The sequence below is a fragment of the Thunnus thynnus genome, chromosome 21, assembly GCF_963924715.1.
Source record: "Thunnus thynnus chromosome 21, fThuThy2.1, whole genome shotgun sequence".
Classification (NCBI taxonomy): domain Eukaryota; kingdom Metazoa; phylum Chordata; class Actinopteri; order Scombriformes; family Scombridae; genus Thunnus; species Thunnus thynnus.
This window is the reverse complement of record NC_089537.1, coordinates 9,870,730-9,887,760: the sequence shown is the minus strand read 5'-3', so window position 1 is coordinate 9,887,760 and position 17,031 is coordinate 9,870,730. Positions and strand designations below refer to the sequence as shown.

At 38.4% G+C, this 17,031-nt stretch overlaps 1 protein-coding gene across 9 annotated transcripts in view; it reads right to left on the bottom strand.

The window, feature by feature from the left end:
• Positions 1–1,226: 1,226 nt before the first annotated feature.
• Positions 1,227–17,031, bottom strand: part of myom1b (myomesin 1b) — a 32,040-nt gene continuing 16,235 nt past the window's right edge. For 5 of the 9 annotated variants that reach the window (XM_067577831.1, XM_067577833.1, XM_067577832.1 and 2 more), the window contains 23 exons: positions 14,476–14,672; positions 14,270–14,396; positions 12,764–12,948; positions 12,574–12,688; positions 12,338–12,494; positions 12,148–12,254; positions 11,971–12,015; positions 11,713–11,849; positions 11,435–11,579; positions 10,950–11,009; positions 10,794–10,861; positions 10,570–10,683; positions 9,817–9,867; positions 9,443–9,530; positions 9,316–9,354; positions 9,116–9,221; positions 8,709–8,872; positions 8,431–8,467; positions 8,154–8,176; positions 7,539–7,594; positions 7,192–7,407; positions 2,663–2,804; positions 1,227–2,580 (listed from right to left, as the gene is read on the bottom strand). In XM_067577831.1, the coding sequence (XP_067433932.1) occupies positions 2,363–2,580; positions 2,663–2,804; positions 7,192–7,407; positions 7,539–7,594; positions 8,154–8,176; positions 8,431–8,467; positions 8,709–8,872; positions 9,116–9,221; positions 9,316–9,354; positions 9,443–9,530; positions 9,817–9,867; positions 10,570–10,683; positions 10,794–10,861; positions 10,950–11,009; positions 11,435–11,579; positions 11,713–11,849; positions 11,971–12,015; positions 12,148–12,254; positions 12,338–12,494; positions 12,574–12,688; positions 12,764–12,948; positions 14,270–14,396; positions 14,476–14,672 (2,597 nt within the window). In that variant the 3' untranslated portion in view covers positions 1,227–2,362. Of the gene's footprint in view, positions 2,581–2,662; positions 2,805–5,843; positions 7,408–7,538; positions 7,595–8,153; positions 8,177–8,430; positions 8,468–8,708; positions 8,873–9,115; positions 9,222–9,315; positions 9,355–9,442; positions 9,531–9,816; positions 9,868–10,569; positions 10,684–10,793; positions 10,862–10,949; positions 11,010–11,434; positions 11,580–11,712; positions 11,850–11,970; positions 12,016–12,147; positions 12,255–12,337; positions 12,495–12,573; positions 12,689–12,763; positions 12,949–14,269; positions 14,397–14,475; positions 14,673–17,031 lie in introns of those variants that run through there. The other 4 variants (XM_067577835.1, XM_067577838.1, XM_067577837.1 and 1 more) reach the window with 2 other exon arrangements.

The window sequence follows — 17,031 nt, the reverse complement described above, 5'->3', positions numbered from 1 at the left end:
ATCTATTTAACTTGCAGGGACTGGTTCTGATACTAAATCTGCTCTCCAGAGGCTACAAGACTAACAAAAGCAAACATCTGATTGGTGTAGATACAGTAAAACAAAAAGCACAATAAGACATTGTCTATTAGAGCATAATTATTAACTAAATATTTCCATTGTTTATACCCTGAAATCGAGTCCAGCCAGTTAAAGTGGCCCTTCATTCGTCCCAGTGATGAAATGAATTCTCAGTGTTCTCCATCTGGAGGTCAGAGGTCACTGTCAGCTACAGAGCAGCAGCCCTGCGGGTGGTGGAGGATTTTCATAGGTTCGGTCACTGCACTGAACCTGAATGCTCTGCTCTAAAGGACACTGTGACACTGTGCTGCCAGGCTTCCCTAATAAACGGATGTAAGGAAGAACAGAGCGAGTCGACCGTCCTCCGGCTCTGGAGCGGAAGAAGAATCTATCTTCACACAATCTGCATGATTGTTTAATATTTTGAAGTATTTGGCATTAAAACATGTTGAAAGGTCTGTATAATGTTTCTGTTTGTCCATTTGTATATACTTTGTCTTTCAATCTGTCACTTCTCAGTACGCTGCAAGTATTTGCTGCCAAGCCTACTTATTAGGCCTTATTTCCCAATGAAATGTTTTGCAAGAATTACCTCAATAAACGTGTGGGATTAGATTTGTTTCAAAATGACTCTCCCACGAATCAAACCAAAAAAGTAAGTAAGATTAATCTAAAACCACAAAATGACCTCAAAGGCAAAAACTGACAATAAAACTAAACAAGACATTACTTTTCTTTCACTGAAATATAAGGATTTCTCTTATATTTTTTGTGTTGCAGGGCTGCATCCCTATTGGTCAGTTACTTTTGGAGAAACAGGTCAGCGGTCTGGACAAGCAACAAGTGGTACGAAACTGAAAAGTGAAACTCAGTGAAAGAAAAGTGAATAATTCTGTAAACAAATGTTGTCTTTCGGGTCACTTTTTTTGGTTTCAAATGATTGTTTATTCACTTTCAATTTAATTTATTTTGTTTGATTTTTAGGAGATCTTGTTCACTCTACAACTTTCTCTTGTTGAATTGAATTATTTCTGCTTTGTTTCATCCCAAGAATTTCTCCTGTTTGCTTTGTTCTGCCCCCCAACTAGTGACCGCCTCGTCCTCCTCGGCCTGAATCCACCTGCATTTTACCCCAATTAGTGCGACAATTTAATTAAACCAATGAATATGTCACCCGCTCTTTTATTCAAGCAAATGTGATGAAAAAGATACACACAGTAAACAAAATACTCAAAACAATAACATACAAAGAATAGAAACAATCTAATATTTGTGGTGTTATTACTGTAACAGACTTGGATAAAGTACAAAATATAGTTTCATTGTAAGATATATAGGGGAGAACCGGGGCGAAAGTAACACTTTTCATTTTAAAAGATAATGTTACAGACAGAAACTCATTTTCATTGTGATCACATGCATGTTCCATCAATATCGGATCAATACCAGACCAATACCAAGTGCTATTTTGCACAAATGAGGAACAACTTTGGTATAATTTGACTTTGTGCATTGTTTCTTTCAACCCCGTCAGTTGGGATGTAAGAAGAAAGTAACGCAACAATATAAACTTGAATTGTTTATATTCTTCTTGTTTTTATTAAAAATGTCTGACAATGTCCTCGTTAATATGTAATGGCAAATTATGTCCTTCATCTTAATAAAAAAAATATTAAATTTCATTTTTGGAGCATACAGTCAATGATGCACATTTGGATTTTTTCTGCCACTTTTTGCCATCTAACACTTACCTATCCATAAACCCGACCCGCCTCCTCCTGATAAGGAACTCACCTTTATATAAACGTCATCTGAACTGCATCACTTCCCCAGGTCATAATTACTACGTCCACTAGTTGGCGTCTGTCACTCAAATGTAACTGAAGGTCCTTTTGTGGTGACTGAATTTTACGACCTACAGGGTGTTTTTTTTTGTGAGAGGACAGACTCGTGAATTTACTTACCGTGATTGAAAACAGCTTTTTCGGGTAAAATTCTGCAAAAGTACGACGTATCCGCACAATCTTTCGCAGTTCTGTTAAGTGGTGTGTTCTGTATGTGCTGACGCAATTAGGCATACCACACTTGTATGGGCTCGGAGAAAAATCGCTGTGTTACTTTCGACCCGGTTCTCCCCTACTTATTCCAATATAAATACATTACTACAAATGTGGAATATTGTTATCATTTATAGAAAATACAAGATCTAGGTTATAAAAACTGACACATTAGACACAAAAGTCCACTTCAAACATTGTGGATATCAATATTTGAGTATATTTTTCTCTACACTTGCTCAGTTTTACTTCTTAGTGTTCTCTGGCTGTGTCTCAGCTGCTGGTTCAGGGTCCTTTGCTGTGCCTGCAGGCTGTTCAGCGACTTTTTGTTCTGAATCTGAACCTTTTGGTTGAACAGACACAGCGGCTGTAATCTTCTCTTCTTTCTTCTTTCCCGACTCCTTGTTTTTGCTTTCCTTGTTGTCTTCCATCTTTTCCGCAGGAGGTGTTTTAGTTACAGATTCTGCAAAGGCAACAAAAAGCGGCATCGTTACTGTGATATCTCAGACGTCACACAAACACATATTACATTTCGGCCTTCTCACCCTTTCTCTTCTTCGTTTTCGTTCCAGTTATTGAACTTTTCATCTTTTCCTTTGGGGTGTTTGGGCCGAACACCACATTTCCGTCTGCATCAGTGCAATATGAAGTTACCCCCAAGTCAGGAGTTCCCTCTGTGATCTCCAGCTGAGAGGAGACATGTTAGGAGTTAGACCTCACCATGTCATAAAGATCTGAAATCAGAATCAACCAGCACACCGACAGCCAAATAATGATGCCCACTACTTACCCAGGAAGTTCAGAGAGGTCAGACCTACCACTGACTGTGTGGTGTATTTTCATTAAATGTCATCGGTGTGCTTAAAGAAAATATTAAGCTATGCAGATTGATTTTATAAGTTTTATAAGCAATAAGTGCCAGTGTGTTAAATTTATATTGATGATGTATTTGTAATCTCATGAATCACATTTAATCACGATGTACGCATAGAAGCACGGTAAAAGAATCATAATCATACACTGGAGAAAATTGAGTGCGTTTGTATTACATGTCACTTTGCTTGGGTCTGCATTTTTTAAAAATACTCTCTGGAGGAGATCAAGAAATAAGGGTGTAAATTGACTAGAATAACTTGACAATAATGGTGTAAAATGATCCCCAATACTTATATAAAACAATTGGACATAACCAGATAGAATTGAATATGCCAGTACATATCCACGACAGCTCAAAACCTGTCTTGAAGAGTTTTGACCAACAACGAGTGATGGAGATAAAAAATAATAGAGTAATTGGCCAAAAATTAAGGAGGATGGACGATAGGTGTGACCTATGCTGACCAAAGGGTATAAAAACTACGCCCTGAAGGAAAAAACCTTCAGAGAGACCTGGTTCATAATATATTAGCTAAATTGCTCTCCTTTATTGCCCGCATTAAAGAACAATTTGCTGCTTGGAAATCTGACTCCTGATTTTTATCTTCAAAAGGTAGTTTTTTGATCTGGTGTTTTTTTTTCTTCAACTGTCTTCCATCGATCTGACACAACAACTGCCAAAGTAATCCACCTGACTACAGTACAAACATGATACTGCTGCTTATTAAATATCGTTCCCATTTTCAATCAGATTATTCGATATGTTTTACCTGACAACAGTCTGTATTGTATAATGTTCATATTCATAAAATTGAGCAGACTCATTAATTCACATGACATTAAGCAGTGAAAATATCAAAATGTGATTTACAAATTATTTTTAAAGTGTCCCTCAAAATACAGTACAATGATTTTTTATCTATTCTGTTTATAATTGTGTTGAATTAAGCTATAGAGACCAGCTGAACATGTCCTGCTGCATTGCTATGTACATGGTTGAACTACTCTCTCTCTTCTTCTCCTCAGCAGCCATTAGGACTTATCACACATACAGTAGTCCAGATTTGTCACGTTAACACTTAAGTGAAGAGGTGGAGGAAGTGAGATGAGTATATTCTGCTGATTTGAAGTTGGGGGACTTACAAGAGTCAGTTTTTTAAACAGACATAATAAAAATTTTGATGTACCAGAGGCCAAGATATCTCGACTCCATACCTAGATTATCTAATTATTTGGCCTCTATTATACATTTTTACGTTGATATTGCAAACTTGTTACCAATAGTCGCCTATTTACACATCCAGCAGGTATTGTGCAACATAAACATTCATTTGTCATCCAGTTTGTATCCATTTAATGATTGTAAATCCTGTATTTAATCTCCTTATGGCTCTGTTTAGGTCTTCACCAACTCCTGAGGGAAATATCTGCCTCTTTAGCTGTCGGCTGCAGCTGGAAACAACACTGATGAGAGTCGACTAAAACAGTAAGGTTTGGGGCCATAAAACCAAAACAATGAGCTGAAAGATGCAGAAATGCTCGTGATACGTAATGTAATAATCTCATCATTGGCTTCATCACTGCGAGTGACACCCTTCACGTACATGTAGTCATCTGATCTATTGTTAATATGTCTAAATATTGATTACAGCAGCTTTAATGGGTCGATCCTTTACTTCACATTATGCAACTCGATAGCATCTTTAGTGAGACCCTGCTTGCTTCAACACCCCCAGTTTGTAACGTAGGTCTACTGTTTGTAATCTCTAAGCCTGAGATTATTGACGTAGTGTCACATGACTATCTAGCAAACGATATTATGTAACTGGTTCCACAGGCTGACCAGTACTCCTCATCACTAGTAAATTGACTTTGACATGTAACATCAGCGGTGAGCCCCTTTAACTCTTTGTGTGCTCTAGAGACACTTTAAAAACATTCTTGGTCCACGTCATCCGTACTTTCCAGTCAGTAAACCTGGACCTGCTAATCCACATGTTGTCTAACAGTGTAAAATGGTCTTTAAGAATCATCAAGTACTACATGGCTTTCTCAGCCCTGAGAGGAGAAAAAGAAGCCAAAATGATAAGAATATAATAATCCTGATATATTTCTACTCTATGATTGTACCACTGGATGCTGGTGACCACACAACAAGAGGAAACAGCATTAGTTTTCTCTCAATTACATTAAGGAGAGCTTGATTTTGTTGCTCTTAAAGGATTAAAGGATCACATTTTTTTTTATGTTTGTCCTAAAACTGCAGTCAGGTGCTCATATGACATATGTTTTTCTTGCTGTAATCATTCATCCTGTTCATACTGACCATTAAGAGATCCCTTCATAATGCACTTTTCAGTGTAAATCCACAGTCCCCCTTCTGTGAAAAAATGTATTTAAAAGTTTATCTGAAGATGATATGAAGCTCAAAGAAAGACAAATTCCCTCTTTTTGTTGCAATCCCTCGACTGCACCTGCTCCTTCACATGGGCACCTGATAATTGTTTTAACATAGACTTGAGAAATTGTGAATTTATCCTTTAAGGCAACACGTTATCTCCATCTTTTTTTTTTACTCGGGGCACCATAAATCAAGCGCACCTCAAGTAATCTAAAAAAAAAAACAACAAATATGTGGATCAGGGTTGGATTACAGCGGAGGGGGGTTCTCTCCATGCTGATGGTTGATCTTCGGGGGAAGTTCCAAGTCTACGGGAAATCGTGACTGGGAGTGAAAAAGGGGAAGAGTCGACTGAAACGAGAGAGTGAATGGTGAAATGGTGGACGGGCACAGGGTTCAAACCAAAGTGAGACAACTCAAAGAGGAAGAGGAGGAGGAGGAGGAGGAAGTGGGGAAGTACATGCTCGTTTTTATTAGTGTCATCAAGAAACAGGGGAACAGGAAGTGATGCAATAACCGATTAACAGTCTTTGTTGCAGTGACATCATTATCATCAAAATAAATAAAGGGGGACATCATAATCATTAATGGATGACTGTGAAGGGGAGGTCATAACAATGGTGAATTACATCGATAATAAGGACTAGACAGTGGGATCTTTACTACATACAGGGAGACAGTGGAGGTGATGTCATGATCACGACATTAAAAGTGAAGTGAATGGAACAAACAATAAAACAGGACTCAATGTAAAACCTGATGAAATGGCACATTTGCATTTAAGGTACACGTTTTACCCCATTTTCTACAAATTTTGAACACTTCTACTGTTTTATTTCCCAAAAGCAGAACACAGGTATTTAGATCAGTTCATGTGACTTCCAGAGAGACTTTGCTTCCTTTGATTTCAGGTATTGTTGCATTAAAATTCAGCTACAGAATCTAAAAACCTCCCGATGCTCTAGATTCCCACAAGCACTTGAACGCACCGTCCTGAGGATTTACATGCAACAATGCCGACTTAACCGAAGGGATTAAGATGACTAATCACTGTTAATGATGACCTTCTGTGTCTCAAGAATGTTTTGAGTCTCTCCAAAATGTTTCCTTTATGTTAATGACATGAAATGAAACCGATTGCTGCAGAAAATGCAGGAAAACAACACATTTATAAATCTAAAACTATTGAGTGCTTTTGAGAATTTTTAGCAGTGAAGTCAACAGAATTTGTAGAAAATGAGGTAGAACGTGTAAATACATCCACATGGCTCTTTATAGACATCTTTCTCTTCTTTGACTGAGAGTTGCATCCTATCAACACAACATAACTTTATTACTTTTGGCTTTTTTTTTTTTGTTGAAAGTAACGTTTCATTTCTTTTCCTGAAGCAAACAATGAAGTTTATGCCAACATTTGCCTCTTTGCATGCCATAGCTTTACACAAACACAAACTAAATTTGCACCAGTAATATTTTTGAGTGTCTTATGACGTTCAGCTGACATTAGATTCATCATTATTGGACCAAATGTGTACATACGGTATAGATTTCCACTTGTGTCTTTAAGTTACAACTCTAAACCACAGTTTGGATTCCTCTCTGAACTGTTGTCATGTTCAGATTGTTCAGCACCTCTTAAGTTAATTTATTTCTACACAAAACATCTAACACATCCTCAAGCCCTTTTTTTTTTTTAAAACTGTTTCCAGCGTTTTTCATTTATACATATTTATGACAAGATTTGGACCGCTTTTACTTTTTCTTGCCGCCCAGTTCTTCAGGGATGAAGACACTTACGGTGAAGTCCCCGCTCTCCGTGCCGTACTTGTTCTTCACCAGGATGCTGTACTTGCCAGAGTCCGACGTGTTCACGGCGGTGATGGTGAAGCTGGCGAACTTGCCCGATTCGAACTTGAGGATGATGTGTTCGTCGGACGTGATCTCCCTGTCGTTCTTCAGCCAGGTGACCTCCGGCACGGGGTCGCCCGAAATGTTGCAGGTGAGGTTGAGGGCCTGAGGGGAGGATAACACGCAACACACACCAATAATATTATACATTAACTGCAATAATATTTAGGCAGCATGAGAGGACAGATACAAGTTTAGTGTTTTTCTTGAGGACAAGGTTTTTCTATAAGGTTTACCTTGCCCTCCTGTATGGTGACCACATCAGGCAGACCTCCTGCTACTCGAGCACGGTCTGAAAAACACAATAACGTCAATAACAACAATAAACCAACTACGTATCGATGGCGCTTTCAAAAACAAAATGGCTTTACATAAAGTTAAAAAGAAGTACAAAAAAGCAACAACACAAAGTGAACAACTGTACTGGACGAAAAGCAAGAAATCAAAACTGCAAAATTATGATTTTAGCTTATTGATTTTGAAGAGAGTTCATAAAAATTAGTTTCCAGTGTTTTCATGTCATTAAAGAGGATAAAAAGCATTTTAATCCAGACTTGAGGCAGGAAAATTGAGTCTTTATCGAAGATGATAAATGATAAAAGCTCTTATATACAGTTTACATTTCTTGTTTTAAAAGTAACCAATAAAAGTCTTAAAATTAACTGTAAAATCTACTGGAAGACGACATTAGTTGGAAAGAACGAGGTTTATATGAGCTGTGTGTTTAGTTTTAGTTCAAATACAAACTACAGCTTTGATAAACAGTATACAAAAAATAGGTCATCCAGGCCTAAAAACTGCCAAACAATAGAGAGAATGTTGAAACCACAGTAAAAACATTCATCACTTACTTCTTTCTGCAATAGCAGCAGCTCTGAAGACAAAAAAAGAGGAAACAACAATTAGATTAAAGGTGCTGAAAATCAGAAGTGAATGTTAAAGTTTAATCTGCATTCTAACATCCTCAATGTATTTCCTCAAACCAGAAAAACAGAAGGTCTAAATCTAAAAACAGTCTATTTGAAACAGTAACACAAAGCAGAAGTAATGTTGTAAAGCATGCTGTGTTTGTGGCTACATAAAGCTAATAATAACAGTTATTAATAATAAAAACAGTTTGTAACTCACTTGAGTCTCTGGAATTCTGCAAAAGCATCGTCAAATGCTGAAAAACAAAAAACAGGTTGTAAGAAACAGAATCTAGTTAACTCACAAAGTGAGTTTGTACACACAGGTAGGTGATAATAAAATGTAAAACACCACAAAACAAGATTTAAAAAAGTGCGCTATGTGCCTATTAAAGGTCATTAAATGTCTTAAAAGATCTCTGATGTATGCTGGAACCTGGCTGCTTAAGAAATAACGGTAAAGTGTCACTTAGCGAGAAGTTTCAAACATGTTCTCACCTTTACCAGACAGATCAACAGTCCTCTTCAAGCCGTCCTTTCCATCGTGGAACTCAATGGCGTACTTGCCCATGTCTTTCTCTGTGGGCTCTGTGATCTGCAGCCACAGCTGCTCTCCCACCACACCGCTCTTTACACGGTCGGAGAAGGCGATGGCTGAGTCCCTGTAAGAGAGAAAATACAGACACGGAGACAAAGAAACATGTCTGAACACACTTGCATGGCCTGATTATTTGTTTTTGAATGAATAAATGGCACAAGATTGCTGTAGGACTGTGTTTACTATGCTCACACATAATCCACAGATTATGGAGCAATGTTGAGATGTTTGAGTAGATGTTACTAATTGATTTCAACACAAATGTACACACGTTTGCACACATATAAATATAAACAAGAGAACATACTTGTAGTGCCATGTGACTTGGAGCAAATCATTATAGTAGTTGACAAAGGTGTAGAGTCTTATGCCTTCATCTGTGCTTGTGATCTTCAGCGGTGTGGAGGAATTGGCTGCAAGTAAAGAAAACCACAGAGAGATGATTGAAATACTATATTCTGTGTGAGAGAGAGAAATGTTCAATGATTCAACAGTTTTTATACTCACCGATAACACTGAAAACTAGATTCATCAAGTCCTTGAAACCTTGAAGAAAGACAGATTCGATCATCTTAAGTGAAATATTTGATTACATTCATTAAGAGACTATTAATAGGTGACTCTGCAAGGTTACCTTGATCTGTCAAATTCAACGTAGACGTGTCCTTTCCTCTGTCATCCTTCAGAACAACCTCATATATGCCGGCATCCTTCTTGGAAATCTGACAGAATGAAGAGTAACGTCAAACTCAAAGCCGTGAACAACACAGATCATCACTATTATTTTGTAAAGGAATATGATTTCTATTCATGTGAAAAGGGCAAGCTTTTCTCATCTGCTAAGGGTGCTGCAGAAAACACATATATGACGCAAAAGCAAAAAAGCAACCCTAACGAACAAACAAACAAACAGACAAACAAACAAACAAACATCGATCTAAAATGAGCATTCTCAGGCAAAACGGCAAAAACGGTCACTTATGATGACAACAGATAACTGATCCAGACTTTTGCTGCTCTCCAAACTTGGTCGTCGTCTGTGTCTGCAGTGGAGCCACGCTGAAATGGGACACATGTGACATCATGTTTATATGTTATTTTACCTGGGAGGATGGCATGTCACTGTACGCCACTCGGACAGACGTTTAGGGACAATACAGTGGGATGAGAATGAGTGAGGGGATACAGAACGAAGAGATGGTTAATAAGAAATCTGAGAGAGAAAGAGCAGATTAAAACAGCAAAGAGACAGAACACAGAGAGAGGAAGTGATAACTGCATCTAAAAAATGTAGTGATTTAATCATGTGTAGCATATGATATTGTTAGTTGTCTTAACGTATGATATGTTAAATTTACATTAACAGTTAAAAGTTTGGACACACAAGGGTGTCCAAATTCAAGGGAGTGGGAAAATGTGTCCAAACTTTTGACTGGTACATTGAAGAAAATGAATGCTGGTTAATAAGATCACTGCTCATCAGGAGTCACTGATGAAATTAGTAAAATGTAAATGATCCGGCAACCTCCTTTTGATTGTTTTTTTCACAACAACTTACTTAAAAAAACTTGTGGACGAAGGATCCATATATTTTTGGAGTATTGACATAAACAGAGCTGTATAAGGATTCCACCGTTTACAGTCATATATGCAAATGAATTCAGAGACAGTTATACAGTACAGAAATATATACTGACACACACACATATATATAAACATATATATATATATATTATATATGTATCGTCATAATTTCCTCACCTGAGCTATTTCCAGAGTCAGCACTCCCTCAGCGAAGCTCAGGTGCTCGTCCGCTTTGAGCTCGCGTCCGTCTTTGTACCACAGCGCGACCGTCTCCTTCTTCATGTTGCCAACCTGAAAAGCAACACAGCAGAAGGATGTTTTTTTGAGAATTAAGATACTTAAATAGTATCTCTTGGAAACTACAAGCTGTGTGGGAAAAATCCTGTAAAGCTCAGTCTCACCTTGCACTTCAATACAACACAGCATTCTGGTGTCACCTCGTAGCTCAGATATTCGATAAAGTGAGGACCTGGAACAAGATGTGGCAGTTATAAAGACAAGAATCAAAACATATAATGCTAATTTAGATGTAAGTCTATTAACTGAGTGTCACACACCTTGTTTTCTGAACCATTCTTTCCTCTGGAACTCTGATTCCTTCTGCAGCTGCTTGAACACTGCAGGAAAAAAAGCTTTTATGGTTAAAAACTAGACATTAAGTTACCTGAACATGTGATACTTTTTGGTTAGATTATGTGCTAACATGTATTTTGTTTTGGATGTCCTGTTGCAATGTGCTTTCTTATGTGTTTTACTGCCCTCCAGTGTCCAGAACTTAGAGGTGCTGTTTTTTGTACATACTGAACTTGACAGCTTTTGGAAGGATGATATCATACAAATATTTTTGCAGTGAAATTGTCAACAGATGATATATTGCAGCACTTTCAGTATTTTCCATTTCTATGCTAAAAAGTGAGTAAAATCCACTGATTCTCCATGGGTTTAGTCTCTAAAATAGTATTTAAAGGAAACTAAACTCTCACTGAAGATAGATTTTTGGATTAGGAGCATCTTCAGGATGTTTTTGTACGACTGTACATACCATCCCCTATCAGTACCAAGCTGGACTGGTTTTTAGCTTTCCCATCCTGCAACTGGAAGGTGAAGGTGCCCTCATCTTCCGGGTTCAGACACTCCATGATCATCTCAATCACGCCGGTGTCCTTGTCAAAGTGCATCTTGTATTTCTGTAAAACAAGGACAACATCTTCTGAACTCTTAGGTGAGATCTTTTCAGTCTGGGTTGAGCTGAAACAAAAGGGATCCTTGATATATTATGAATGGAAATTATAGGGTTAATTTCCTTTGTTTCTTACTGACCTCCCCCTGTGAGAGAAGATTGTCATTGAACACGTAATCAACTTTGCCGTTAGCTGATATCTTCTCCGCCTGCAGCCAAAAGCGAACTCTGCCCTTCTCCATCAGCTCCACAGCCAACTCTGACTTCAGAGGAATAACTAGTTTGAAGAGAGAGAGAGAGAGAGAGAGAGCCAGCTCAAGAAAACAGTCCAGTTCATGACATACTTAAAAACTTTTTTTTTAAAAAGCTAGAATGACTTGTGCTGCAGTCACACTCACTAGGGAATTTGTGGTCGTGACTGATCTCCAGCAGCTTCTTCAACTCTGTGAGAGGAAGGGGAAACTGATTTTTAGATAAAAAAAGCAATAACTGAAGTTATTTTATTGCAAGAAAATTGTATTTACTTCTTGAAACATGTGTTTTTCATTGTTCATTCTCTGGACTTTATCACTTACCTTCCTCAGAGAGAGTGTAGCTGGCTGAAACACCATCAGTGTGGGTGACAAAACAAGAGTAAATACCAATGTCCTCCTCCCCAGGAGTGTTGAAAATGGCTTTGGACCTGCAGAGAAAACACATTATTTGATTAATAAATTACGTCACGGAGCATCAATCAGAGTCTCAATTTAACAAATATAATCTCACATGTTTCCCTTGGTCTCCATAGTCATGCGGGTTGAATCTGTGATTTCCTCGTAATTCTTGGACCACACAAATTTGGAGTCGGCGTTCAAGTCAGAGCATTCAAAGTTCAGGGAGATGACACCGTCATCATCAACATCCACAACGATCTCTGTGGTGCCTGAAACCAGAAAAAAGTGGTGTTACAGCATTCATTTGCATCATCATTATCTTCATCAGCTCTTCAGACGTTCTCCTACCTGGTTTGGTCACAGCATGGACGGGGTCTGTGACCTCTGAGGTTTTTCCAACGCCAGCTTTATTCTGAGCACGCACACGGAACACATACGTCTCTGCCTCTTTTAGATTCTTAATCTGCAAGATGAAAGAAAATCAACATTACAAACCAGCCGTCACCACATTTTAATAATGTGTTTGGATGATGGCAACCTTGAAGAATGTCTTCTCGGTAGCCTTGGTGTTGACGCCTCTCCACGCCTCCTCTGGTGCGTCCGCTTCCTTGATGTCAATGTAGAACCCGTTGACTGGATCACGGCCCTGGTACACGGGTGCTCTCCATAGCAACACCAGAGAGTCACTTCGCACCTCTCTAATCTCGAGATCATAAGGAGGTCCTGTGGTCCAAAGAGTAAATGTCTCACAGTTGCAGTAACTAAGTATATTTACTTAAGTACAATTTTGAGGTACTTGTCCTTTACTATACTTCCACTTCACTACATTTCAGAGGAAAATATTGTACTTTCTACTCCACTACATTTATTTGACAGCTTTAGTTATTTTTCAGATGAAGATTTGACACAATGGATAATATAACAAGCTTTAAAAATATAACACATTGTTAAAGATGAAACCAGTGGTTTCAAACCTTTTTGGCTTTTGACGTCTTACAAAAAGCAGTGTGTGGTCGGGGTCACATTTCAGATGTTTATGAGTTGTTAACGGCTCCACCAAATAGTGATTTTTCCCTCTAAACTTCTCAAATGGTTTCATTTCAATAAATGTTCAAATGTTCCAATATTTCACCAAAAATCAAAAATCAGAGAAAAAGTTCAAAAACTGAAAACACATTTGTGTATCAGAACTTTGTTTTTTCTTCTTTCCTCTCCCATTAATCATCTCATGACCCCTCAGATTTATCTGGTGACCGTTTGAAGGGGCCCGACCCCTAGGTTGGGAACCACTGGACTAAAATAGCTAACTGTATATAAAGTAGTTGAAACTAGCTCCACCTCCAGCAGCTACAACAGTAACATGCTGCTCTAACACTGATGCTTCAGTATTAATAATCTAATGATGTCATATGTAATAATATATCAGTCAGAGGGACCAAACCACTACAAAACTGCCATACTTATCTACATCAAGCTCATAATACTTATGTACTTTTATTGAAGTAGGATTTTTCATGCAGGACTTTTACTTGTAATGGAGTATTTTTGCTGTATTGGTACTTTTACTTAAGTCAAGGATCTAAATACTTCTTCCACCACTGCTTAAAATTCACCCGATGTCTTTGTAACCAGAGGTTTCAAATTGAGACAGACTCTAGTCAGGAATAAAAAAAAAAAACCCCAATAAAAAACTTGGAACTGGGATTTGAGTTTACTATCAATGTCTAGACTTCATTATAAAAGTGTGCAGTGATGGATGTACTTTCAACAATTTTGATAGGAGCCAATCACGTTGCACAAGCAGGAGGAAAAGGTACGTTAAGGGCTTGAAACTCAAAAGTCAGGACTTGAGCTTGACTTGGTACTTCAGGCAGGACTTCATAGCCAAGACTTGAGACTTATAATGACTTCATCCCACCTCTGACTGTAACTGTCACATCAGTATTAAATTAAAGTACTTTGTATGTTAAAATATTTCAACATGTGTTTCACAAAGGGCTTTCTGTTCATGAAAACGAGCTCTCAGTCGGTGGTCTAACTGCACCTGGTACGGCAATGGTCCACTCCTCACACAGGAAGGTGTCACTGGGCAGCGACGGGATGCCGACACCCGCCATGTTGGCTGCTCGCACCTGGAACTGATACTTCTTGTTCTCCTTCAGATCAGTTACCTGGAGACAACAGCTCAGTGACGAAACAATCAATGGACGCCTACATGTGTGTCAAGGAGGGTATCTCATGTCAACTCACCCTATAGGCCCTCTCACTGACAGACTTGATGTTGGCCTCGTGCCACTTTCCCGGCACTCCATCGATGACCTCACGATAATCCACAAAGTATCCGGTGATGTCAGCGCCGCCGATGAAGGTCGGCTGTTTCCAGGCCAGCACCATGGCGTCGCGCACACACTCCAGGACACTGATGCCATAGGGTGGAGTAGGGGAGGCTGAGATGACAGAAAACTCAAATTAACACCATAGTGCCTCAGCAGGGAAACTGTGATGTAATGGGAAACTGAAGCTCTGAAGTAATGACGTGATACTTTCCATTATTCCCATAATCCTCGTTATATGAAATTGCTATAAAATTGTATTTCATAAATTTACTGTAGCTTTGTAGATGCTGTCGAGCTTCAGTACGCCATTACTGAAAACCTGTCACCACTGGATTGTGTATGTGTGTTAAGCAAGTGAATGTCTGCTGTAACAGAATTGCACCTTTAACCTTTCATATAAAGTTTTTGTATTATTGTTTTGTTTAAAGGAACAGTTAGAGGTTTTGGGAAAAGCATTTATTTGCATTCTTGCCAAGAGTTAGATCTCACTCTTGTCAAAAAAGCGAACAAGTGTGTCTCCTAAAATGTCGATTCAGTTCCCTTATAGCATTAATTAGAAAGCTGCAAAACAGTTATACATCATATTGTATTTGTGGTAAAAATATTCTAACAAAGAAGGACACTGTGATTTCTGAGACTTGGAATCAAAGGGCTTTTATGTAGGATCATGTAACATGGCAATAATAAATCAGGCCGTCAAACACAAATAGTCACGTGAACTTGATACCCTCCCCTATTTCGGGGTGGGAAGCTGTGTCCAAGAGGGCGACATCTGGAGAAGCACACAGTCTGCTACTAAAAAGGTCTCAGGTCACAAAGTGTCCTGCTCTTGTGTTTGTTGGATGACCCACTTCTCAAGCACAGTGTGTGATTAGCTGACTCCTGCCATGACATACTTGTGTTTGTGTGTTAATATGCTGTTTGGTACTCCGAGTGATGGCAGGTCCTGAGGTGCCAGGTGACTGATACCAGGCCTCGAGTGAGGAGGTTGTGTGAAAGTAGAGGCCAGTGAAACATCTAAGCGTGACTGTGTTGAGTTAAATCTAAATTAGGAAGTGTGTTACAGTGACTTACCTTTACAAGAAGAATGCCAGTAGAGCAATTCACCTACTGTTTATTGAATGTTTGAAGTCAAAAGCCCGTGAATGTGAAAGTTGAACCTTGTAGAACTGATATATCAAAGGAAATCCTTCTTTCATTACATGACAACATCGGGGTAGAATACTTTGTTAAGACTTTATTTTGCTTCATTTTATACTACTTTCCTGATTTTTTTTAAATGTAATTCGCAGGCATTTAATGGTTCATTTTTAGGACATTTTACAGAAAGGGTGGTGCTATTTGGTACAAATTATATTATTTATATTAAGAAAAATGGGGGGAAAAATGGGGGGGGGGGGGAGTGTTATGGTGGTTTGGTTGGTAAGTAGCCATTCATTATATTGAGTTCATATGTAGTTATTAATTTGCAAAAATTTGTAATAAATTAGATTTTTAATAAACCGGATAATAACAATAACTGATCATCTTAACAGTGCTTTAACTGACAGAAAATATATTTTGAATGATATATTAGCATATTAAATTATTTCTTAAAAACTATATAATGAGTGCATTTCCTATATACTATCAAAATACATAACCCTTTCAAAGAAATATCATAAGAATTAACAGTTACACAGCTTCAGGACATTTTTGAAAAAAAAAAAAAAAAAAGTAAAATAAAGTGTTACCAAAATTGTTTTTTAGAAACAACCTAATATGCTAATATATTGTTTTAACACACAAAACTACACACTGAAAACTGAGTATTTTCTGCAATTTTCTATTTTTCCGCATTTTTTTGCAAATTAACAACTACATATGAACCCAAACACAATGAGTGGACACTTACCAACTAAACTCACTTAACTTTTTCAGTTCTGTTCTTCATATAATTTTTACCAAATTGCACCACCCTTTCTGTAAAATTACCTAAAATTAACTGTGAAATACCCGTAAATGACTCTTTTCCAAAAATAGCATTAAATTAAGGAACCTGTAAAAGAAAGTGTTACCAATACTTTCTTCTCAGATGAAATCATGGATCCTAAGTGATGGTGGGAAATAGTGTTTTATTTTGTGGAGGGGGGTTTTTTTTGGACTTGACAAAAAGGTTTTCATCTCACACCGGTGCTCACCTGCCGACTCTCTCCTGGGCCTCGCTGTCTTCCGATTAGCAGAAGCATCTACTGAGAACTTACGTGCCTGCGTGGCCTCAGGCTCACCGGCTGTCTTTACAGCCTGATCCTGAACCTCAGCACTGACGGGGTCTAAGTGTGCAGCTGTGACTATGTCAGTAAGTGAGTCAGAAACTGAGCCTGACACAGACAGGTCTTTTGCCAGGTTAGGGGCCCAGGACACACCGCCTCTCTTCCCCCCTTTGTTTTTACTCTCCGTGGGGTCTGCGAGGCCCGAGCTAGTAGCCCTG